This window comes from Bombus affinis, chromosome 14 (genome assembly GCF_024516045.1).
Source record: "Bombus affinis isolate iyBomAffi1 chromosome 14, iyBomAffi1.2, whole genome shotgun sequence".
In the NCBI taxonomy this organism is placed as follows: Eukaryota; Metazoa; Arthropoda; class Insecta; order Hymenoptera; family Apidae; genus Bombus; species Bombus affinis.
In genome coordinates this window covers 5,469,122-5,494,317 of record NC_066357.1, presented here as the reverse complement: position 1 = coordinate 5,494,317, position 25,196 = coordinate 5,469,122, and the positions used below count along the sequence as shown (strand labels likewise).

Below are 25,196 nucleotides of genomic sequence, written 5' to 3'. Positions count from 1 at the left end.
TTTGAGTCACAATTTTTATTGAAATATAGATAGAAGGTATTTAAAGAAGATTTAAGAATTTTTTAAATCTGTTTTGAAAAATATAATCGTAGTGTCACTTTATAGAATAAACCTCTCTTAAATGAAATTACCTACTTTAAAAATGAAACATTTAATAAATGAAATACAATACCTAATTATTATACATAATCAACATTTTTACCTTCACATTTTATCTAATCTATCAGTTGGAACTCAATTATGCCAATATAAAACAAAATCTAGCAGATCCTAAGTCTCCAAGTTCTTCAGAGCTTAAGGCATGAGCGATTCATTTGAAGAAGCTTCAACAAGTATTTTTCATCGTTCCACGAGTAAAATGTTTGTTCTCCTTGTTCGTAAGTGATGAATACGAAGGAAGATTACGCATGATTCCATGTATCGTACACCTAGAAGCGACATCATAGCGAAAGGGTCGCGTGTCTAGCCATTAATTTCATCCACCGTTTACCATCTTCGCGTAGGAAGCACGGACTCCTCTTTCACCCTTGCACGAAGTCACGTATTCGTGACGCCCATTGTTTCACAACCGAAGCAAAGTTATCTCATCAAGTCGTCACGAGGACGCCCCTCCTCTTTGGCAAAGACGTGATTAAACTTTTCTTACTTCGCTCGGTTTGCCTATTTACCACTGACTTCCGACTACGTTCTGCGTTCCTTCTATGTGTTTCGTGTCAGGTGTGTACTGATTAGCAGATTTCCGTTTTCGTTACTTCGTTTACGCTTCCCTTATGCGGGAAGTATCGCCTGCAATGAAAGATTAACGTACCAGCTTTTACTTTTCTTCCTTTGGGTTACCTGACTTTTTTCAAGCAACCTGCATCGTTTCATTTTTAGTTCCATGAAGTAACTTTTGAATTCGCGTGATTTCTAGATTTATATTTGAGTAGTTCACACTCAACACAATATGAAATTTTTTAATTAAGATTGAATTGAATGAAAATTCTCAAGTTTGGTGCCGTAGCATTGATGCTTACATATATATATCATCAATGTTCTCTATTTTTGTTTTATGGAATAAACTCATTTGGCAAATAAGTGGTTTATCTGATCCTTGGAGAATTCAGAATGAATATGTGTTAACAAATTAATGTGCTCACTCTATACTATAAAAATCGCAATATCTTGAAAATTAAATTTTAATAAATAATTTAATAAAGCACATCATGTAGAAATAATGGATACAAGATAAAAGTTATACAATTTTATATAAAAGTTCTATATGCTGAATGGTTCTCTTCTAGTCTACCATTGTCCGATTCTTACAGTTTTCCAGATTCTTTCGTTCGTAGATTCTTTGCCCTAGTTCTTTCATTGAATGAGTTAACATAATGCTTCTTGTTCCATTAAGAAATACTAGAAAATATAATAAGAGATACCGTAATTCTTCCATAACCAGAACTTAATCATTTAGACTTAGGGTTTGGTCCCGTGAGGTATGGAAGGAGTATACAGCCCTTCGTTTCCCAGGCTGTTGGCAAATTGTGGCTTACCGCGCTGGCACGGTTCTTATCCGCACTCGTTCAGGTAATTCTTAGCCAGTAAGCTCATCGTTATCAGATACGAAACAACCATCAATAGTTTTGTGAAATTCTAAAAGAAACAACGGAAAAATTCAGATGTAATCGTACTTTGACTACGATTCTTGGTACATTTCTTTTTAAGCGTTCTTTCTTAAATGTTATTTATAGATTCTATTTATAGAAATTCTGTTCGCAGAGATTCTATTTAATAATTCTATAATGATTTTCTCTTCGAATGAAATCATTTTTACATAAAGAAAGATATTATTAAGATTGAATACTTAACGAAAATTGTTTCTTTAAATTCTTAATCAATGAAAAGTTTGCTACCGTATAACGATTCTTATTCTTTTACAATACAAATACAAGATAGATGTGAAAAGGTAGATTTAAATATGAAAGAGGAAAACTACGCTGTAGAAAGTCAACTTGCATAACTAAAATGGAAGAGAGCAATATATAATTTCATTATACATTACATTATTGAAATAAAAGCATGTTGTTTCCGTGTACGAACAGACATTGCTTCTTATTAATATTTTACTCATACTGTTCTCCCTCCAGCGATCAAATGCTCCTCCTATTTTTTCCTCTTCAGACCAACACACCGCCCACTTACCATATAGCATGTTCATGTACTGTTATTTCAATTGCAAATCGATACTGACGCATGGAAAACACAGTTACAGAGTTAACTCCAGGCAAGATGGATTTCATATGTCTTGGAAAATGGAATGATCTGGCCTTTTATTTAATTCTATTGCTGGACTCTATGCTTTACAATACTAATATATGTTGGAAACTATCGTTATTATTATTTAAATATTAATCAATCCTATAGTATACTGTTCTTTCACACGATGATCTACAGTGATTAAAAATATGGTAATAACGTAGTAGATATAAATGGTGAATGCTAGAAATTCTTATTGAAGAAATAGTATTATTTTTTAAATTATTATCATAAATAAATATTCTAAGTTCTATTGAAATTCTACAAAATTTGTTTATTAAAAGAAATATCTGAACATTCGTAAGTTATTCTAAATGTATTGTTACCGTATACGGCATCCTTCAAGATAATTCACCTCGATGACATCTCGATAAACGATTATCTTCAAATTCACACGCTCGATAAAAGTACGTGTTGCTTTTTCTAAATTTTACATGCTTTCTTACTGGATCATTTACTTTGAATATGGAGAATTCAAGATCAGGAACATTATCAGACGCAGAGGCAAACAGAATGTTAAATGAAATCCTTGAAGAAGACAGGGAGGAGAATTTAGACAATGATGACGAAGATGACGATGAAGGCGATGAATCAGAGTGTACAGCAGCTTGCGCAGGAGATCCTGCTGTTAAAAAGGTCTAACATATACTACATAAGAAGAAAATGATCTTTTAAAAAATTCAATAAAACGTTTCCTTTTTTAAGTCCATTATCTTCTTGAAATCAATTTTGGCAATTACAATTTTTCAAAGTTCTTCAATCTCCAACTTTGTCATAATATATTCAAACTAAATAACAAACCATAATATCCTCATCTTCCTGAAACCATCCTTCGTCAATTCCAACTTCACAAACCTCCTTCATTCTCAACCTTCTATTACAATATTTAACATAAGCAATAGGTCATAAAATATAAAACATCAGATTCAATCTTAAACAGAACAGCAGTCTTAACGTCATTCGTCGTCATACAATATTTCTTTCTTGTTGCAGAGACTCTGCGAATGTATACGCATCGCAGAAAACTCTTCCAGGTTCTCCTTGCGCGTGATGGAGGCGATGAGGTTGTTGCAGCGCAAAGAAGACCGTCTGCTACCGACATCCACCGCAGAGGATATCGTCGACTATATTCAAGTAACTTATCACGACGATGGTGACCTTTACGCTCAGGTGCGAACCACGCTGAAACAGGTCTGTTCCCAAGGGTTAGTTCTGCGTCAAACAGAGCGAAACAGCCGGTGTAGGCGAAAATTGTGTCTCGCGTGAGACACGATCGCGTTTCAAGGCAACTGCAAAACCGTTTATCTCGCTCGTAGACCGTGCATCTATCGACCAGTTTCGTTTGCAGTTCAACTGTTAACTGTAACGCTTCCATCGGTTCGTTTCATTCGATGAACAATCAAATCTTTTCCTGTAAATGAAATTTAGGAGATTTCGGAAGGATCTATTAGTGACCGGGACTTCTAAGGCCGTTATGGAAAATAAAGGAAGTGCAATTATTTGCTTTTCTATAAAACTATACAATATAGTACTATAGTTGTAAAAAGCTATATGACTGTGTTTTATAGAAAATTGTATTCTCTATTTAAAAATAAATAATGTTACGTTCATTATTGAAATTAATAACAAAATAGTTTATTTTCTATTAACAATCTTTATCTATTTTATATACTATCATTATATATATTACTAATGTTAAGTAAATAGTTACAGGACTTTAAAAAATATTAAGAGAGCGACAATGAATTTCCAAATAATTATTCTTATGACGTGGTGCAGAATAGCACTCTTCTTTCGTCCCAAAAGTTAAGGTAACTTATCGATAAATTTCTATCCTAGATTCGTTATGGAATTGCTAGAAAACGAGTATCATTTAATCGGACCAAATGCGATCTCGATGAATCAAGCCACTTGCTCGAAAGGTCGAAGGGATTGCGCGTTGTCTTCGCCAGTTAAGACACCGAAACTTCGCAGGAAACGCGATGATAATGGTGACGATTGCGACTGTGAAACGACAACTGACGAAGAACCAGAACCTACGAGCAAAAGTCGAAAAGTATGGATCAATAAATCAAAAAGAAATACTCGAAGACGACACGAAGAACATGAAGAGAATGTTGCAGCTAGAGAAGTACCAGAATGCTTTTGTAATATGACTGACGAAGACGTAAGCGAAGATGAATGTGTATGCGAGGATCAGGTGCAAAGAAACGCTAAACATAATAATAATTCAAGAGTGCAAGAAAGAGAAGATATGCAAGAAAATGATCACAGAAGAATAAATGAAGAGAGACAAACGAGACCAGTTCAGGATTTCTTGATAAAGTCCTCAAGAAGAAGAAATGTTCAAGGAAGAAATAGAACGATGGAAATTGTTGATAGAACAACGATAGGAAACAATAGATCAAACAAAGCATTATCAGATAACGTGGACAATTTTTACAGTGGATTGCAAGGAAAGATTTTGTCTTCTGGAGACAAAAAGCGGGAAAGAGAACTAAAAGCGTGGATTAAACGTTGTCAAGATGAATGTAAACGACAAGAGAATCGACGAAACAGAAATAATTAAATTTTTCGTTGAGCTCGTGACTCTGCTAAACGTGACTTTGATCTAAATTATTAATAAGTAACTACTCCAAGTGGAGTGCTCTTTTGAATGATAAAAAATTATTTTTGAATGGAATATTTTTCACGTAACGTTTTGTGCTTACAACATTTTATACAAATTTTATCAAATGTATAATAAACAGATCTTCGTACCTTTTATTCCGTTTTTACTTGCTTTTTTGTATCATTATATATTACCTTTTTATTGGTTTATACATATTATTTTTATTTTTCGTTGAAAATAGCGTCAAACATGGGGAAAGTTGTAGAAACCTTCCGGTACGATCGATAGGGATTAAATAACCAGAATGCACCGCGAAAGAAAGTGCTTCACTTACATAAGATCTTAATCTGTTATCTAAAATGCCAAATATCACAAATATAGAGATTTTATATCACTTACATTAGTAAATTACATCGAAAAATATAATTCATATTAAACTTATACCTGTATTTGAGTTTCTGCGCGAATGGATGATTCTCTTTCTTGCGTTTCTTCTTCGAAATTTGTTACATGCATTATTACGTTGTTTTCGAACGCTATCGGTGTACGCGATCTTCCTTAAATATTTATACACCAAATCGGAAACCGTTGATTTCTGATCATGGCGTCGTAGAGGATTTTGCTCCCCGTTTCTATTATTTTTGTTCCGAGATGCCAATCTATTCATAGTTATGCATTATTCGAGAAAATTAAGAAAGAGAAGAGCGAATTTAAAAGATTTAAATGTTACAGAATCATCCACTACACTAATTTCTCTTACCTGACTTCCTTAGTTTCTTCCTTTCTTGTTATTTTATATTGATAACCTCTGTTTTCTAATGTCATTTTGGTTATTTTATAACATTAGATTCATTAAATAGGGAAAGAATTTAAAACGGGATATTTGTACCATTACATACCATTATTTAATTTAACATCATTTTTCTAAAAGGAGAACTACGTATTTTGTTCGTTAGACATGATGCATACATATATGTATAAACGAATTCGTCTGCTATATAAATTCATAGACGTGTGGTCAAATGCAAAATTTGTTTATAATTTTTACCAATAGATGATACAAATATTTTCTATTACATATTGACTTTCCTATACATAGTTTGTGCTTTTATACATAGTATTACTAGAGAATATTATCAAGTAGAGATTAAATCTATCAATATTAACTAAATACAAGATTAAGTCTTGTATTTAGTTAATATTTATAGTAGTTTTTAATAAATATGATAAATTTATCTATACTTTTTTACCAGTAGATGGTACAAACACTTCTTATAGTGTGTTATTTTCTAAAACAGCTACATGTAGCGCTGTAATAACAACGATGATAGTTTACATCATGGTGGTTTTGTAATAACTGTCAACATCAATTAATCAAAAGGATAATGTCTCATAAGGTGGTTCATTATATTTAAAAAATCAACCTCTCATTTTTACATTTTTACATTGGCCACATTTAAACGTTTGTCACTGCTTAAGTATTCAATTCTCATACTTGATCATTATAATTTCATGATCCTGACATTTCAACTTTAGAGTGCATATTAATTGACAACCTCGAATTTATCGACTTTTTTTAGACAGTATGCAATGAACGCGTAGATAAAATAACATTAATTTCACATTTTGTGAAATGGAAATGAAAAATAAAATTCTCTGATTTTCAAGTAAGATTTAGAAAATTATGAAAGTATTTTAATGTATAGATTATATTTCAGGGAACTATTAGAAAGGATTCATCTGTCAGGAATGGACATCAGTCAAATGTTAAAGCAAAATCAAAAAGTTCATCATCGTATGCACACTCAGAGAATTCTGAAAAAGTAGATTTAAAATTGAGAATGTCTCAAACTCTTGAAAAAAGAAAAGAGGATGACAGTCATTCAAGATTAACACAAAATTTACAAACAAGCAAAAATAGTACAAAACATCCTATTAAATCCTCTAAAAGTGTTCCTGTTAAGGAAAGTTTTTCCTCGACATCCAAATCAAATATTAACAAGTCTAGAATATCATCAAAAAGTATTTTAACAACTAAAACACAGACTGAACTTATGAAGAAGTCAGATATCAATGCTGTAAAAAGCAGTAAAAGTAGTAGTGGAAGAATACAGAGTAATTATTCAGAAAAGAGAGGACAGAGTACAATATTTATACCACAATCACTTACAACTAAACTCAATGCTAAATTATCTAATAAAAGCACTAGTTCTGTATCAAAAAATGGAGAAGAAGTTAAAACATATTCATCAGAAACAACTGAATCAAAACCAAGGTCTAGGCAACGTAGACTATCTAGAACATTAAGTCCAAGTGAAGTAAAAATGCTACATTCTGCTAATAATAGATCAGATCCTGTACAGAAAACGGACCAGAAGAAAAAGGAGAAAATAGAGATACTTCAGACAGATAATGAATATGATTATGAAGATGATTTTGAGGTAAAATACTGTAGTTTATGCACAATTTATAATTTAGGCCTAATTTAAACTATTTCATAGGATTATGAATCTGATTTTCAAGAATGCACAGATAGTGAAACATCTGAAGTTAGTGAAGAAACAAGCATTAATCATATTAGTGTACCACTGGATCCAATTGAACTGCATACTGCAAAACAAGTACTGATATTTATTTTATCATAGAATAGTATCGAAAGCAGTAATATTTTTTTATTTCAAGTTATCACTTTACTGTAGCGCAAAATTGTGAACAGTGCCGAACAAAAGGAAGAAGAACATATGCATGATTCTGGTCATTATGAGCTTACAGAAGCAAGAAAGAGAGCTGCAAGAATAGACTCAATTGCAAATGATTCAAAGCTATCTTCTCTTCTTGAGATAAAACAACCAGTTAATAAATCATTTAGGTTTGTTCTAAGCAAGATCAAGTTTCAAAATAATTAAATAACTTTTATTGTGAAAATTGTACTGTTTTCAATAATTATATATAAATGATTGCTAAAATAATATTGATTTACATAAATAAAAATTTAATATATGCACGTGTACGCATTTTTATATAGTGAGGATAGATCGGAAAGTAAATCATTACCATTATCTACTGATGAAGGATTCGAAGATAGTCGTTCGGGTGATTTTGCAAAATCGCCACCGCTTTCACAAATTTCGTTCATTGATTTCCGTAAAATCAAAGGGGAACAAAAACCAAAGGTAATAAATTGATAAATTAGCGAAATAGTGAAACTTTTTATTAATAATTTTATTTATTATTGCTTTCAGAAACCCAAAAAGAGTTTAAGTAGAGGTGAAGAGCTATTAGAAATGATAAAATTAGATGTTATGGAGTGGTCTGTTCTGGAATGTTCACCTATACCATATGAAGAATTTATTAGAAATTATGGAAAATTAAATGCTCAACAAGTATAGTGATTGTCTATTAATAATACTACATTGTGTTATTAATTGAAAAATTAATGCGTTCGATTTGTAGATATCTACGCAAACTGGTGAAGATAATATTGACATAGAAACACAAACGGAGGAAATAACATTTAGAAATAAATGGACTCAATTTCCAATAACTTGCAGAAAAAATTTACAAACCAAGGAAGATTTAGACTTATTTCGTATGGTACATACACTTATAACTTTTTACTGATTAATCTTTATCTTTATAAATATCACATTTTTAGGATCAAAATGGGGTCGGTAGTGACAATGATAATGATATAGAAACTACAAGCTCTATGTTACCGCAACCCTTTGATATATTGCGATTAAATGATTTCATGAGTCGCGCAGGAAAGGTAATGTTATCGTTATTGGAAGAAAGACGATCTGGTGGAAATGTATTTAAAAATGAAGAAGAAATACCATTCAGTGACGGTGTTGTTAAACTTTCCATAAATTCCATAACATTTTTGGCTGGTAGAGCAGTAACGATAATTCATTATTCAGAAGTCTTAAATAAAATCCTACTGACTATTCATTCTCCAGCTGAAGAAGTACGAATTATTTATTGAAATACCAAATATAATCTATAGCAGTAAAACGTGTAATATTTTATTCAGGAAATCGAGACATCCAGCAAACAAGATTATATAACCGATTGTTGTATTGGATGCGTTTGGAATATTACTGAACCATCGATGCCGATTAAATTATTGTACTCTACCTGCCCTATTACTTCATGTTGTTTTCATTCAACGAATTATAACATCGTATTTGCTGGACTTCAGGATGGGTATAATATTTTATTACTTTCAATTGCTGTACAATTTACTGTATAAAAATAAATAAATATGTTAAACAATAGATCGATAAGTCTCTGGGATTTAAAGGAAGATGAAATGTGGCATCAGAAAGTGACAGATAAAGCCAACAATTTAGATTGGACAATACGGATGCCTACATATACAACAGCAACAAATGTAGAAACAAATCATACAGCACAAGTTGTTGCAATACGTATACTATCTAAAATTGAAGAAAAGTCAGTAGAACAACATAACAATAAATTTGTACCAATACAGGTTTGTTAAAATTATTGTACGCATTATATGTTGTCATGTATGTAATGCTTTAGTTACTAACGTTATCTGCATCAGTTATTTGTTTAACTTTAATTGAGAATATTACTTGTACTAATAGATATGTAGCTTAAGTGAAAATGGTTCAGTTGTTATATGGAGTGTTTTGCACAATATGGGCAAAAATGTCGACGATTTAGGACTATCATTTTGGGGTAGTGTAAAACTTATTAAAAGCCAAGAACTATTTTTACAACCTAACTATAAAAAAAAGTAAATATTCCCTAATAACATGTTTATTACCTATTAAACTTCAACTGTACTAAAGTCTTTTAACTCTCTAGAAAGATCACTGCAGCTACGTTCATTGATATGCATGTGGATTGCATTGATAGTAATAATCTTTATATTGCCACTAACAGTAGCAGTATTTTGCATGGTACTTGTATTGGTAACAAAGCTAATCCTGCTGTATATACAAAGTTGGATACTAGTAAGTTATTAATAATACATCAATTTTAATTAGTTCATTGTAATTTCAATACTTTATTTAATGTTTCAGATGACTGTGGGAACGTAACTTGCATAGAAATCTGTCCATTTGGATATTCGTTCTTCTTGGTAATATTTTTACTTACATTCACTCTCTTGGATTCTTTCGTTGTTCCTAAAGCAGTTTTCTAATACAGGTTAGCTGTGATGATGGAACAATTCGATTGCACTCTTTAGATATTAAGAAACCAATTTTACAATTAAAAGATGAAGATAATACATACATTATTAGATCGGTACAATGGTCAAGGTCGAAACCATTTACTCTTTTTGTACTAGACAATAAATCATGGTAAGAAAAATTAACAAAATGAATATTTAAGATTTAGATTTAAACGAAGTAAGCAATTGAAATAACTTTTGTATATGGTATTTTAGTATACATATATGGGATTTAAGTAACAGTGATATATATCCAACATACAAAATAAATATGCAAAATAGTGGATATATAAAAACTATGCAATTATCATACTGCAAAACAAAACGAGATACATCTCATCAGTACTTGGTATGTTCTTTTTTTCATGGATAATAATGTGTAAAAATTTTATATGTGTTATTTTTTTCCAGGCGTTTGGTACAGAATGCGGGCACGTAGAAATACACAAACTAAAAATGAATTTTTATCATTCAAAGGAAGAAGATTATTTACAGGAATTAAATGCTTTCATGCGATACGTTGCAATTTTATAAATAAGATAAAATCACCAATAGGATCAATACTGTTCAAGGAAATTAACACATTTTTTATACTTCCGGTGAATTGAAACGGACTTTGTATGCCTTGAATATACATTTGTACTATCAAAGTGAATGATACATACTTAAATAATATTTAAGGACAATCCTATAATCATAATGTATGTGCCCACTGAAAAGCATTTTTTAAACTGTTGTATCACTTTAAGGCAAAACTAGAAGTTTGCACAAAACTATTATTATTTATTGTGCACATTATTCACTGTAACGCACAAAACTGAAACCGTCCACAAATTGTATACAATCCAAAATTTTATATTGTAAAAAGATATTTAAATAATATACCTCAATGAAAACATTCTTCAGTAATAATTTCTTTATTATTCTAAATATCACTTTATCAAAACATAGACATATATAATGATGTAAGGAAAGACATTTATGCTCAAGTAATTTGTAATTTACTTAACACAAAGATCAAAATATATATAAACTTCATGTAACTATAATGGAAATTCAAATATGCCGCGCCGTTGCAATTAACTTGTTTTACAAGATCATCAATAATAACAGGGTAACTCGCTACAGGTTGAATTTGGTGAACTTCTAACTGTAGATGTTGAGTTTCGTCCTGTAAAAAAAAAGGACATTTGCATTTGTTTTAAATAATATAAATCTACATTAATAAACCTATTCATCGTCGTAAAATTTTACGTTATTTATTCACAATGTGCGATTATTGTTCTTGGATTGATCAAATTTTAGCGAGAATCAGATCTGAGGCAAAGCCAGATAAAAAGAAACGTCGTAGCTATGTTGATCCAGTTATAGTAGTTCATGGAGGCGCGGGAAAAGTTCCACGCACGAAACGTAAACACATACTCTTTGAGGTTTGAAAAATATTATATACTTTTAATTTAAAATTAATTAATATTATTTTTAAAAAAATGTTTATAAATAAATTACTATAACATTAATTACAGAAATAAAAAGTAATTATTTATAAAACATACCTGATAGTTAGTAAACCTTTTTATAAATAATTATTAGATCCTTATTGATACAAATAGGTTAAAAATGCCGCCATGGAAGCGTATAGTGATCTTATCAATGGTCGATCAGCAGTGGATGCGGTAGAAAAAGGAATCGTTTATATGGAAAGTAAGCCGTTTTTTAATTGTGCGAAAGGTGGTTCTTTGGACGTTAACGATGAAATTGTCACGGATGCTGCTATAATGACGATACGCGACGCTGGATGTGTAGGCGCTGTTCGTGACATAGAACATCCTATTTCTTTAGGTATATATTTTATCTAACAAATCAGTGTACGGTTAAAAACATTTCCAGTTAATGATCTACCCTAATTTCCAATTTCAATTCCTAATTATAGCACGGAAGGTATTAGAGAAAACGGAACATGTTCTAATCGTTGAAAATGGAGCTCAAAAATTTGCCTTAGATAACGGAATTTCAATTTTACCGCCGGGAAGTTTAAACATATCCGAATCGTTAACATGTTGTATGAATGAAGACCAGGAAGAAAGTGAATGGAGAAATGATGCTAAGGGTGAAAAAAAAGAATGCGATTCGGATTGTTTTATAAATCGACCTCAAGACGGTGAAGCATATCCGTATTGTGTATTATCTACTGATTTAGACTGGGATGATCCGATAACTGTACAGGTGTGTTTTCTATGGCACCATTATTTTATAATACTATTAGATTCTAGACACATTATAAAATCATAAATTACAATTTTTATTTATTCCTAAACTATGTTTCTTTGTTAGTATATCTACAAAAGAATAAATAAAAATCTAATAGCTACTATAACTCCTCAAGTTTCATAAAATACAGTTAAAAAATATGAATATTAGGTTAGTGCGGTTGGAGTAGTAGCATACGATCGTAAGAAACGGCTTGCAAGCGGAACATCGACAGCTGGAGAACCTCGAAAGCCAGTTGGTTCCATCAGCTCAATCGGTACGGTAATTGGTTGCGGCATTTACACAGATGAACATGGCTGTACCTCTGTATCTGGTAACGATACAAGCATCTATTGCTATGCACCAGCACGGAGAATAGTTAAAAAATTATCTGAAGATATATCGATTAACACTGCAGTAAACACAGTGCTACAGAACTTCGAAAATGAAACCGGGGAATCTCACATAGGTGCCATTGCGTTAGACGCAAAAGGCGAGCCTTGCGTTTCCTTCAATTGCACACATTTCCCATGGGCTTTCTGCCAGAAAGGTTACGTTTATTATGGGATGGCGCAAAACGAGAAGTATTGGGAAAAAATAACTATATTAGAGCGACCTTTAGATTGTATGTGTATAAGTTCCGACGATGAGGATTAGAGAAATGTTAAATATTTCATTTTATACGTGTTATACTAGACCAATTTAACTGTATAAATGTCTATTTTTAACAATGTTAATATTTGTACCTATAGCAATATTAGTATCTTGTTATTTTAAAGTTAATATTATGCTTTTACATACCGGAAATATAATACTATGATTTGAATCATATATTCCATACATGGAGAACGCAGGCGTTGGGCCCTTGAAAGTAATTCCGAAAAGCTTGTCCATTTCCAGAAGCATCGAGTAGATTTCTTCTCGTCTTACGTCTGTTATATTTTCATGTGTTATCACCTGGAAGTAATATTTACAAAAATATTTAATGTCGTTACTTTTAATTCTTTTAACATTATTTTTCTCATAAGAGAATTACCATGCCTAACGGAGCCCACGTAAGCAAACATATTTCATCCGAATCGACTTCATTAAGGCATAGGGTTCGGTACTTGTTATTCCTCGTCTGATAGCCAGGATTGCCTAAAATAGAGAAGAAGCAACAAGTTTAAAATCAGACACAAGAAAGATATGATTATATACTCACTGATATTTTTATAAAATAGTGACGAATTAACATACCAATTTTCCCCTCGATGTTCTTTAAGTCAACAAAGGCCACGTCTCCAACATCAGACATCATGCAGTCAAAGGCAATCAAATCTTTCCCAACTCCGTTCGCTACAAATCACATTGTTTTCTTATTTAATCAGCACACAAATCATGCTACGCGATTTTATTATCACGCCACGTGTAAGTACACACCTTGGATATTCAAGGCATGTAAATTATATGGCATTTGGCCGTCACTGTCACTCAGACCAACAACGGAACTCTCTGTAAAAAAGTTAGCAACTGCTTCCGTGTCCGAACAATAAGACTTTGTACCTGATATATTCTTCAGAGCAGCCACAAAAGCGTACCATCCTACGAAAATGTGTTTTGACCGTCATTAAACAATTTTGAAAGAGTTTAAAAATATTTTAAATTATTTATATTGCTAAACATATAGAAATCAATTGAAAATATTTAAAGAAAAATTAGCTGATATAATATCAATAAGAATATTAATAAGTATTATTTATATTTTTCATTATTTCATAACAATATGCAATAATTAATTTCTATTTATTGATTAACAGGAACATTGAAGATTTTGTTTAACAACTTTATCTATAAATATGAAATAAGATTCATCTAAAGATCGCTATCCAATAGAATCATTCAGAAAATGGAAATATTCTCACCAACGTCTCGATATCCCGTGAAACACGCCTTGACTCCTTTCAAGTCTTTCAAACTCTTGATCCATGAATCCTGTTGGACGATAGCCGCAATTCTAACGAAGTCATTGTTCCTCTTGGGTACCACCTGCACGATCGTTTTTAGACCCATTCTGAAATAATATCCTAAACACTGTAACCACTATCACCTCTATCCACAACTTTATGCAACTTGAATGTTTACTTACTTTCTGGCGTCAAACAGCTCCTCAGGCTTTGCAACGAATATATCTGCACGCTCGGTCTTGAGACTCTTTAAACAACCTGCTCTGCTCAATTCCTGGATACACGAAATTGCTGGTTCCACACCATACACGATCGAAGCTTCCCTGAGCCACCGACACTTATTCTCTTCCAAATTGGACGCGACGCACCATTTCACCCTTCTCGATGGATGACACGTTGCACGATTATTAGCGGTCATGAAACGAGGAACTGTGGTCAAGTGTTACTATTGTTATTATTGGAGAAACAAAATCTTATAATTTAACTTTTTCATAGTGCAATATGAAAGAAATTCGAGCAAACTCCTCTATGTATCTTGAAAGCCATTCCTATTTCTTATTATCTTATTACGCTATGAAAAAGTTAATCTTTAATTAATAAGATATGATAAGATATAGTGATTATAAGATTAATAAGATATAGTGATATATGATGAATAGACTGCGGATTTTTACTTATGGGTGATTTAAGGATATAAAAATAAGATGTAAACATAGATAAGATTCATAAGATGTAAACATAGATTTGCACAAACATCCACAGTCTAATAACAAATTAATGAAAATCATTTTAAAAAATCAATTCTATCTGATTAGTTAGAAAATGAACAAAATAAGAAATCTTCTTTAATAGAATTTTTAAATAAATTTTTCTTGAAAAAGGTCGAGTGTTGTTCATGTCGTAATTAATCGTCGCTAATTACATCTTGTTAGGAAGTCCTCCGGCGTTTCCAGAGTATCTGTGCTCACCGGCGTCAGATGATAATTTTCCAACAATTGGCGTAGTATCGAACTAAACTTGTCCATTTTCAAGGAGCTCATCATCTTCTCCACCTTTTCTGCTACCTCTCTGGTAAAAGGCAAACATCACTTAAAAGATACATTACTCGATCAAATCCTTTTTATTAAAGTCTCTTCTTTTACTAACGATCTAGCGACGACCATCGGCCATGGTTTTGTTATCCATACGCATGGTTTGTCAAGTTTCACGGGCCTCGTCGTACCATCCGGACAAAGATACTTGTAATTTTCTTTACTGATCCGTTCCGTCTAATTTCATACATGGTTTCGTTAACAAACTGCTTGAAGTTGTTATATCACGCTACTCAAAATAATTAACACGTTCCATAGTAGACAAAAATTAGCATGTTTCTCTATTTAAACATTCATAGGCAAGTATAAAAATATTTCTTGATCTACTGCAAAAAGGCATGAAAATGTCAAGAACTCACCTTCCTTTTTTTTTTTTTTTTTTTTAGTTACATATTTCACTTTTAAAGTTCAATCAATCGTTTATTTTATATCTTAATACTTTAATCTAAGTTTACATACTATTCTGAACTTTAGAATATCAGGCGAGAAAACGATTATTCTGATATTGATTATTGGACATATACTGTTCAAAAAGTTAAGATTCCGCGTTTTAAGATAATAGTTTCGTTTGTGCTATTTATGGAACATGTTTAAAAAGGGACAATATTTCGGCCCTTTCATTTTTCTTCATTCTTGCATTATTTCGAATAGTCATTTGTTTATCTGAAATTAATCCCTCTACCTTAAAATGCAGCAAGGTATCATTTAATCTAACCCAGGCAATGTCACCTGCGTTATCAGTGAGGCAGAATAAAGCACCTTCGCGACCGTAATAGGCATCATTCGTATAACAGCCGACTGGATTATCGCACGCGGCGCAAAGGTTCCTATACTTCGATTCTACGAGCAAGAAGATGGGAATGGAGTAACTACATAGTGTATTATTTTTAGTTGACTTCAACTGCACAAATACTTACTTAATTTACTATCATATGTGGTATCGGCGGTCCAAGCACCAGCTATACAAGCTGCCTCGAAAAAATTCGACAAACCGTCCATTCGATTCTCCAACAACGTCTTGTCCGGATCACATTTTCTCAATATTACCCATTCGTTAAAGTACTACAATTGTGATACAGGTATGTAAATGTTTTGATTGTTCATTTGTATTTTTAAGTAATACTATTTTGTATGACCAATTTTATATTTATGTTCAATTATATTATTGGATGCTATAAAGGCCTTAGCATCACATGTTAATTTAAAGTAAAGTGTACCCAAACATTTGTAGTTAAATAATTGTTGTACGCAGTGATTACTTTCTACGGGATCTAAAAAAATAATATTTCTCTTTTGATATTTGATTTTCATAATAAAAATTATGTAATAAATTAATTGCAATTTTTATACATTTTTCTATAAGAAAAAAGAATTGTAAACAACACTATTTATTTATATTACTTGATATTTGTGTAACATTTGAAAAAATTACGATTCCCAAAATGTGTGTCAAAATAATGATTCCATTATGTAAAGACTCTAGATAAGAGTTAGATTCAAACTGTTAACATAGGTAGGCCAATATTGATTCACAAACGTAACTTGATGAGAACATAGTAACAAAGTTTGTAGGTAATATGTAAGAAAAGAATGAATAATTTATTGATGCGTTTCATGAACATAGAAGAGTTTTGAGTGTTCTAAGGCCATTTTTGCATCCAGAGATACAACTGTAATTAGTTATTAAAGAGGAAGTACATATTGTGAATTCTAATTGACTGTATTTTATATAAAGTAATTAATATTTTTAATAGAATTCTTCTCAGAAGAAGTGATTTATATACATATAAATAGTAAGAAGCAAATTATCTTCTTTGATATTCCAGTACTTATAATCTTATTTTGAACGATTGGGTTGTATTATCTGAGAAAAGTAATATCTTTTATAGAACACAGACACAATAAACAAGGAATAGTTATAAGAAAATTAACCGTAGAAAATGCATTGGTCCAATCATCGGTGGTATCCAGTCCAGGATGACAGAATCTCTTACCCTTAACGTCCCATATATTCCTCACATCCTTAGATACTATGACTACCATCTCATAACGTTGCTTCTCTACCAAAAGATAATGTAACATCGAAGAAACGTGAATTTCAATTTCTCACGTGATGGCAACTGGTAAAATAATTTTAATCGCTGTTCGATTTACTTTGTAATTACCATCTGGAAGCATTCTTAGCTCGTTCGTGACTAGAATGTTGTATTCGTTGTACGCGGATGCTGCGACCAGATCTTCCGGTTCCATTACGGTAAAGTCGGCTTTGGCCATGGTCAATCGCCGCAGGCAATTAAACCTGTGTAATCGATGTGCCGTTAAAAAACAAGACGCGAAACGCGGAAAAGGGAATCGATCAATACTCTTCAAAAAGTATAAAGTAGCATTCAGAAGATCATTATTATTGTCAATATTTAAAATTCTCAACATTGCATTGATAATTATGTCTTGATCGTCCACAAGATGTCTTATACACAATAATGGTGAGTATCTTAACTATTGATACTAATATTGATAATAATATTAATAATATCGTTATTGTCAATATTACAGGGTTCTCAACATTGTCGTACATAGGAGACACTCTAGAGCCTAGACAGTCAATTTTTTTTGCCAATACAATATTGTCAATATTTATCGACAAACTACATTTTCCTCATACATTCAATATTATTGATAATACATTCAATTTCACGTTAGCGTTTAACGATATCAAATCACAAGAAAGCATGTTCAACCATTACATATTTCAACATTATCAACGAAAGAAGATAAGAACGTATGGAGCACAATTATTTTTCATCAAACCACATCGACAATATTCGAAATATTAATAATACTTCTCTATACTAATACTAGAGGGTCTCTATAATATTGAGAACCCTGAAATATTGACAATAATATTAATAGTCTGAATACTCTTTAAAAGAGTCTTAATTTATCGATCTTTCTATAAATTTGTTATACTCGCCTATCATTTCCTATAACACACTCTACCTGACTCCCTGAGATTACCAACTGCTTGCAAAGTTCGCGGACCTTTTTTGTTGTATGAATGCTCTCGACCACGCATAGTTTCACTGAAACGACGGTGTTTCTATTTTTTTTTCTCTTGCAAAACTCTTTCTCCTCCTCTCGAGCAAAGGGGAAATCATGACTACATAATTTGTTACCAATGACGAACAAATTGCTCGCCGCTCAAAGTAAATGGAGGGATCGTGTTAACGCAGATTTCTATGATACTCTACGATATTATTCTCTTATGGTACTTGAGTATTTTAAAATCCTATTGTTATCTTCAGCTATTAAAGGCATTGCATGGATTTAAGGAAGAATTTTTAATATCTTTTTTTTAACTTGTATATTTTATAGAATATTGATGATACGGGGATCGTGGATATTAATTAAAATTACTTACAATTTTCAGCGTTGATACTTTGATGAACAAACGCGATGAAGAAGAGTAAAACAAATAATCGAATATCCATCTTTGACGACCTTCCCACCGGCATCTTCTTCAAGGACGTATCGTAAGTGTTTGATTTTCACTTTTTCACAAGATTCTTCAAGCTATTTATCAAAAACTAATACACGATATTTTTCATGTAATGTTTTATACGAAAAACACACTGATGTACAGGAATAGAGTGTGCAAGGGTTTCATTATTTATAACAGTAATTACACTTGTCGCGCCGTTATAGTTGACGAGGTAAACGCTAGTTTAATGAATATGCAGACACATTAATTAGTAACGGAACTAACGGTGTTACGCATCAACTTCAATAAAACTTCGAATACAAATAGAAAACCAACAAGCATTTTATTAATTTTTTATTGTGTATAATTGCATCTATAAATACTCGATGATTTAAAAGATATTTAGCAACAAGGATCAAGTTTCATCTATTGATACAATCAATCGGATTTGCCAGTTACATCTCCTCTTTTGTTATACTATCTACTTTTCTTCATTCTTGTATCGCTGCTATTAGCGTTATCATTACGTGCATAGATTGGACAAACTTTAGTTAATATTCCATGAATAATTCTATTCGAAGTTTCATTGAAATCGACGAGTAAAGCTTCACGCAATCTGGTCGTCGGTTTTCCTCGATTCTGATGTAAGTCGACAGAAATGATTGGGAGACAATTAATACGGACACCGAAATGAAAACAGAAACGATAACAGATAACCAAATCCACAACGATAATTATTCATGTCTGTTTACGAGACAACTTGATGAATCAACGCAAGGATCATCTTACAATCGTTCTTTATAAAAAATTCTTCGTCATTTATGAAATGACATCATCGGCTGAATCTTCAATTATCATGAAAAGAAGTATTATTCGACTGTTTCCTAACAACACGTACCTTCACCTTTCAACCAGTGCACCAAATTCTCTTGATATACAATAAAATACTCTCTCGGCAGAGTGCTAAAGACAGATGTCCAACAATCGAAATAGAAAACAGTAACGGGTAGACAACAGACACGGTCTGTTTCGAGGGGAATGAGTATGAATTATGTGAAAAAGGTCAGCCGGTTCGGCTGCATGAATAACTCGTTTCAACAGAGTCTTTGGAGATGTAAAGAACGACAACGATCGACGAATTTACCACATGGCGCCCGGTACACGAGGAGGTGGATTTCTTTGCATTCGATGCGTCTACCTCTACATGTAACTCCACGCAGACTGGATTAAATTGAAACTGGCTGCTGATGCGACCAATAGTCCAGTAGGGAACTGGAATTATTGAGGCTGGTGGGGGCTCATGCGTAATATAACATGTTGGTACAGTAGATGACGTTAATGTTCATGAACAATCCGAAACGAATTTAATCAATACTTGGCACAAGTGAATTTTTATGTGACGCATACTATTTAGTAAATTGTAAAAGCTATGGATTATAATTGGTTGAGAGTTATTACTGCATTTGATGCACATGTGAAAGGAGAAGAACAGGTCTGATGTTTCTTACTGATGATAATTTACATCCTCCTACACAGTGGCTGCATGTGTGCCTCTGTTATATTTTCCGCGTATTTTCTCAATAAGTCTTGTTGTCGTTATATAAACGGAAAATCCAGAGAATTAATTGTGGGTTAATTCAACGAATCAGTTAATTTGAATCAGATGTGGAACAATCTTCGTGTAGTTGTTGTTAACTTCTTGATAATCATAGTAGGTTTTTGATACCTTTGACTCTTTCTGTTCAAGTTTCATCACTCATGTCATTTTAATTAAAACAAAAATTCGATTAATCGTATAATATACACAGCACTTCATCAATATTTACATTATTATCAGTATTATCAGTATCATTTTATTGATTAGGATTAAAGAATGTCATAAATACAATCTATGCTATTTGCAAAAACAGTAACATATTCATAGAACATGAATTATTCATCATGTTTATCAATCATCGTAATTTAATTATTTTAGCAATTATATTGTTTCGTGTATTTAATCATTCTATAGTTATATTATTAAACACATAATTCGCAAAGAATAGCTACACATATCTTTCACAAATTTAATTAATTAGGAAATAACACAGGATCCGAAATCTTAAACTTTTCTTGTAACTGTGATTTCTCTATGCATGCTCCTCACGTAGAGGTCTAAGTCATGCTACAATTACTACTGAATTATTTTGTTGATAAGTGTAGGAACGAAGATTGGTAGCAAATTATTGTTATGTTACGCAGTATCATTTCTCTTAAAGCATACACATCGTCATCATCATAAAATATTTTCAAACAAAGGCCTTTAAAATTGCAAAAGAATAAATTCGTGAAAACTTAAATATTAAATATTCCATCTTTTTTAACTATCACAAGACATTTTTATTATTATTATTTATTATTATATATTTATTTATTACCTTATTAGAGAATATTTGAATAAATTAAAAAAATTGTTAAGGTATTCAAATAATTAAACATCCAATACAATTTTTGCGCAAAAAATTTTTACTCGATTTAAAGTTATAGTATCCACTACATAAAAATTACAATTGACATATACATACATGTTTGACGATAAGCCTTGTTCGACCAAGATAACTAATCAACATTGATAGAAGACTATATATAAGTACTAAAAATGACTGATTAATATTTGTGAGATATTTCAACTACTCGTATCATTTTTTTACGACGTAGTGATTTTTTATAAAACGTAATTAATCAATTCTTTTGTAACCATAAAGATTAAATTAATATTCATATAATAATCTAACAGTACTGGTTATGAAAAAACTCACTTTTCAATATAATTTTTTAAATAGTCTTTTTCACAACATGTGTTAGGATAGATAAAATCTTCTTCTCTGTAAATACGGAGATTTTGTCATGTGATCAAATATCAGTTATCATAAAGTTCATCTTATGCATACATATGTGTGTATCTGTCATATGGATGACCTTGAGACGCTCACATCTATGTATATGTATGTATATGTATGTAATATATATGTGCATATATATGTATGTCCATATCGAAGGTAAAAGTATCTCAAACTTCGAACTCGAAGCTTGACACTTGACACAATCAGTAGTTAGTAGCGCTAGTATAGCTGTATGTGGAGGTACGTTAACTCCACGTGATTCGCTGCCAAGACATCAGTATACAGCCTCCGTACTTCGTGTCAGTACGTTCAGTACTTTGCTTCTGTGATATTGACGATATGGAAGGAGAACAAATAATCAGAAGGAACAACTCTAGGTTCTATGTATTATATTATTAATATTATTCAGTGTAATATAATATATTTAATTTATTCTCTTACGAACAATAATCCTTTTTATTGTAGAAAAATAAGCCGTATTAATATCATTGAAGATGCAGATAAAGTATATCATCCAATAATGCAGAGGGTGTTTATTGCGTCGTTATTTATATAAAGTACAAATATAGAGGAATCATATGTAGGGGCAAATTCATTGAACGCGATTAATTCGATAAGTGAACTTTCACAGATTAGAGTGCCATTTTTTAATGTTTGTTATAAAGTACGCAACATAATTTTTATCGAATATTTACAATGTTACTAAATTATATCTATAGATATATATGATAAGTTATCTTTTTCGTACCAGTGTTTCCTCTCTTATCTTACTTTATATTCGTTCTATGTATTTATTGTTTTCATTTATATATGTGTCTGGAATGTTTCTAATTAGTTATGTATATTAATATATTTTGATTTCAGAAAACAATGCTGAATTTAAGCATTGTTCCCTAGACTGAAATATTTAAGACAATATTTTTCTGATGTATTGGTTACTGTAACACCATAAAAAATGAAGCTGAATTACACACAGTTGCCTATCAAGGCACATTATTTCTTCTTTATGGCAGGTAAGTCCAATTAATTAAGTTGAAATACATCTTTCTTTATTGTGTAATTCTTTTATATTATTTCTGATTGCAGCTATGGGACCAATTCTTCCATTTTTACCAGTTTATGGTAAACAACTTGGTATTTCAGCATTAATTATGGGCAGTATAACAGCTATTCTACCAATCTTGTTCTTAATTGCTAAACCAACTTTTGGTTTTCTCGTGGACTATTTTTATACCTGGAGAAAAACAATTTTTATTGCATTATTAGCAGTAACAAGTGGTTGTTATATTTGTATGTACTTCTTACCAGTACTTCCAGGTCCAGTTTTTTCAGACTATAGTTTTAGTAATGTATCTTGTGATTTATTACCATATTGTAAACTAGAGGTACTTTATTATTGATTTGTAATAATATAATGTGAACGCTCTCAAACTTTTATAAATTAACAGTTTTTATTTTCTATTTCAGGATATTTCTAAGCCATATTTATGTACTGGAGTAAAGAATGCTATATGCCATTGGACCTGTACAGATAAAAATTTCTCTGTATCAATACAATTCCAAGCACTTAATGAAGAAATAAGCTTTTCCCCAAATTCAACGTGCTTAATTGATAAGAATAGTACCTTATATTGTTCTAAACATAGCAACTGCAATGTTATTTGTGATAACTTGGATGATAGTTATTGTCTATATACGTCTGTTACTTTTTGGGGTTTTGTTTTATTAATGTCTCTTGGTAATATTGGTTTCAATGTATGTAATTGCATGAGTGATGCAATTTGTTTTGATATATTAGGTATGATGTAATTTTCTTCTCGTTTCATTTCAGTTTATTAGTACTAGCAGCAAGTATTATATTTCTCAGCTTTATTTATTTTTCTAGGTGAAGGTGGTCAAATGGGGTATGGTAGACAACGTGTTTGGGGAACTATAGGTTTTGGAATTTCTGCCTTTTTGGCTGGCTACACAGTAGATTATTGGTCTAAAGGAGAAATTATTAAAATATACACACCTGCGTTTTTACTTGTTTTCATATTCACACTCATTGATCTGTTCTGTTGTAAAAGATTAGACGTGAGTATCTATCATAAAATCTCAAAAATAAGAAATATTTGTTTTTAATATATTTAATTACACTACTTATTAAAACTACTTTTTGCAGCTGCCAGTAATGAATGGATCGGCAGATATACTGAAAGACATTATGAAACTTTTGAGGTTGAAACCTATAATTATATTTCTCTGTTTTGCAACAATTGCCGGCATTCTCGATAGCTTTATGATTTATTTCTTATTTTGGTAAAGTCTTATTTCGATAAAATATTAAATTTTTAATATTTTAGTATAAATTTTAAAAAATGTGATACATAAATTACAAGAGCAAAATAAAATTCGCAAATAATACGTTTTAAATAGGTATTTAGAAGACCTCGCTATGGCAACTAATTGCATGACAGAGATTAAATTAATAGAAGGTTTAATCGTTGCAGCAGAAACTTTGGGCGGCGAAGTAATTTTTTTTTCGTTGTCTGGTATATTATTTATTTAAGTAATCTTATTTTTTGTATTATTTTTTATTTTTTAATCGGTTTCTTCCTAATAGGTAAGATCCTAAAGAAACTAGGATTCGGATATAGCTTTACATTGTGTTTCGTATGCTACGCTTTACGACTTGGACTGATTTCTTTGGCATTGAATCCATGGTGGGTAATACCAATAGAACTGTTTATGCAAGGACCTACTTATGCACTTTGTTACACGACAATAGTCGCTTATGCAAGTAAAGTTGCACCGCCCGGAACATCAGCTACTGTTCAAGGAATCGTAGCTGGCATGGATGACGGTTTTGGTAATGAAAGTTTATGATATGGATGTACCGTTGTTTAAATATAATACACATAATATGCATTTGTATTATCCTAATCGATGTCTACGCAAAACTACTCAAAGATGTTACTCAAGTATACTTAATAGTTTTACTATATTATTATTTATTGCTCCAGGTTTTGCAATTGGTAGCCTGATAGGCGGAATCTTATACAAATTATTTGGAGGTGTAACGACGTTACGGATATTTTCATCAATTGCCGCTATAACAGCATTCATATACCTTATTTTATACCTGTTATATTTAAAAGATATAACACCAGGTAGTAAAACTAGTAATTATTAGACATTTAATTTTCTGTATGCTGCTGTGGTTAAATCAATCTCTTATTATAGATACAAAGAAGAATGTAGAGTGGAAAACACCAGAGGAAGCTCAAAAGAAATGTACAGTTGCAGAAAGCTGACTACACAAAGATGTAAATCAAAAATATTTGAATATTTTACTGCAAATGAATATTGTTGCTAATAATATAATTATCGTTTTATTAACGGATTTGTTTATTACCAATTGATAATTTATAAATAAAATTTTACATATTTTTCTTATT

General features: G+C 31.5%; 4 protein-coding genes across 13 annotated transcripts; 2 read left to right on the top strand and 2 right to left on the bottom strand.

Moving 5' to 3' along the window:
- Positions 1 to 2,543: 2,543 nt before the first annotated feature.
- On the bottom strand, positions 2,544 to 5,907 carry LOC126923939 (uncharacterized). The gene is made up of 3 exons (XM_050737883.1): positions 5,667 to 5,907; positions 5,351 to 5,565; positions 2,544 to 5,260 (listed from the first exon to the last, which is right to left on the bottom strand). Exons 1-3 carry the CDS (start codon positions 5,729 to 5,731, stop codon positions 5,097 to 5,099), a joined length of 444 nt encoding a protein of 147 aa, XP_050593840.1. The 5' UTR covers positions 5,732 to 5,907; the 3' UTR covers positions 2,544 to 5,096.
- A 289-nt stretch (positions 5,908 to 6,196) lies between these two features.
- Positions 6,197 to 11,012, top strand: LOC126923876 (cytoplasmic dynein 2 intermediate chain 1). Its single transcript, XM_050737759.1, has 16 exons — positions 6,197 to 6,303; positions 6,625 to 7,347; positions 7,408 to 7,527; positions 7,606 to 7,775; positions 7,932 to 8,079; positions 8,149 to 8,289; positions 8,360 to 8,500; positions 8,562 to 8,873; positions 8,940 to 9,112; positions 9,185 to 9,401; positions 9,520 to 9,671; positions 9,743 to 9,891; positions 9,961 to 10,019; positions 10,088 to 10,242; positions 10,329 to 10,461; positions 10,524 to 11,012. The coding sequence occupies exons 1-16, from the start codon at positions 6,292 to 6,294 to the stop codon at positions 10,644 to 10,646; spliced, it is 2,928 nt and encodes a 975-aa protein (XP_050593716.1). The 5' UTR covers positions 6,197 to 6,291; the 3' UTR covers positions 10,647 to 11,012.
- Positions 11,011 to 18,963, bottom strand: LOC126923882 (transferrin). Of its 5 annotated transcripts, none has more exons than XM_050737776.1 (15): positions 18,815 to 18,963; positions 18,368 to 18,476; positions 17,562 to 17,695; positions 17,329 to 17,456; positions 16,314 to 16,458; positions 16,079 to 16,236; positions 15,452 to 15,573; positions 15,228 to 15,373; positions 14,488 to 14,734; positions 14,264 to 14,412; positions 13,782 to 13,943; positions 13,599 to 13,697; positions 13,396 to 13,499; positions 13,161 to 13,316; positions 11,011 to 11,283 (listed from the first exon to the last, which is right to left on the bottom strand). In XM_050737776.1, the coding sequence occupies exons 1-15, from the start codon at positions 18,906 to 18,908 to the stop codon at positions 11,098 to 11,100; spliced, it is 2,139 nt and encodes a 712-aa protein (XP_050593733.1). In that variant the 5' UTR covers positions 18,909 to 18,963; the 3' UTR covers positions 11,011 to 11,097. The 5 variants fall into 5 exon arrangements, with proteins under 5 accessions (XP_050593733.1, XP_050593735.1, XP_050593736.1 ...); XM_050737777.1 differs by lacking the exon at positions 11,011 to 11,283 and adding an exon at positions 12,388 to 12,690; XM_050737778.1 differs by lacking the exon at positions 18,368 to 18,476 and having other exon boundaries at positions 18,815 to 18,962.
- LOC126923891 (major facilitator superfamily domain-containing protein 6) lies at positions 18,824 to 25,194 on the top strand. Of its 6 annotated transcripts, none has more exons than XM_050737813.1 (11): positions 21,683 to 22,133; positions 22,222 to 22,420; positions 22,621 to 22,769; positions 22,843 to 23,141; positions 23,224 to 23,554; positions 23,642 to 23,832; positions 23,921 to 24,057; positions 24,175 to 24,290; positions 24,362 to 24,607; positions 24,762 to 24,908; positions 24,982 to 25,194. In XM_050737813.1, the coding sequence occupies exons 3-11, from the start codon at positions 22,712 to 22,714 to the stop codon at positions 25,050 to 25,052; spliced, it is 1,596 nt and encodes a 531-aa protein (XP_050593770.1). In that variant the 5' UTR covers positions 21,683 to 22,133; positions 22,222 to 22,420; positions 22,621 to 22,711; the 3' UTR covers positions 25,053 to 25,194. The 6 variants fall into 6 exon arrangements, with proteins under 6 accessions (XP_050593771.1, XP_050593773.1, XP_050593770.1 ...); XM_050737817.1 differs by having other exon boundaries at positions 21,913 to 22,133; positions 24,249 to 24,268; XM_050737812.1 differs by having other exon boundaries at positions 21,913 to 22,140.
- Positions 25,195 to 25,196: the final 2 nt, after the last annotated feature.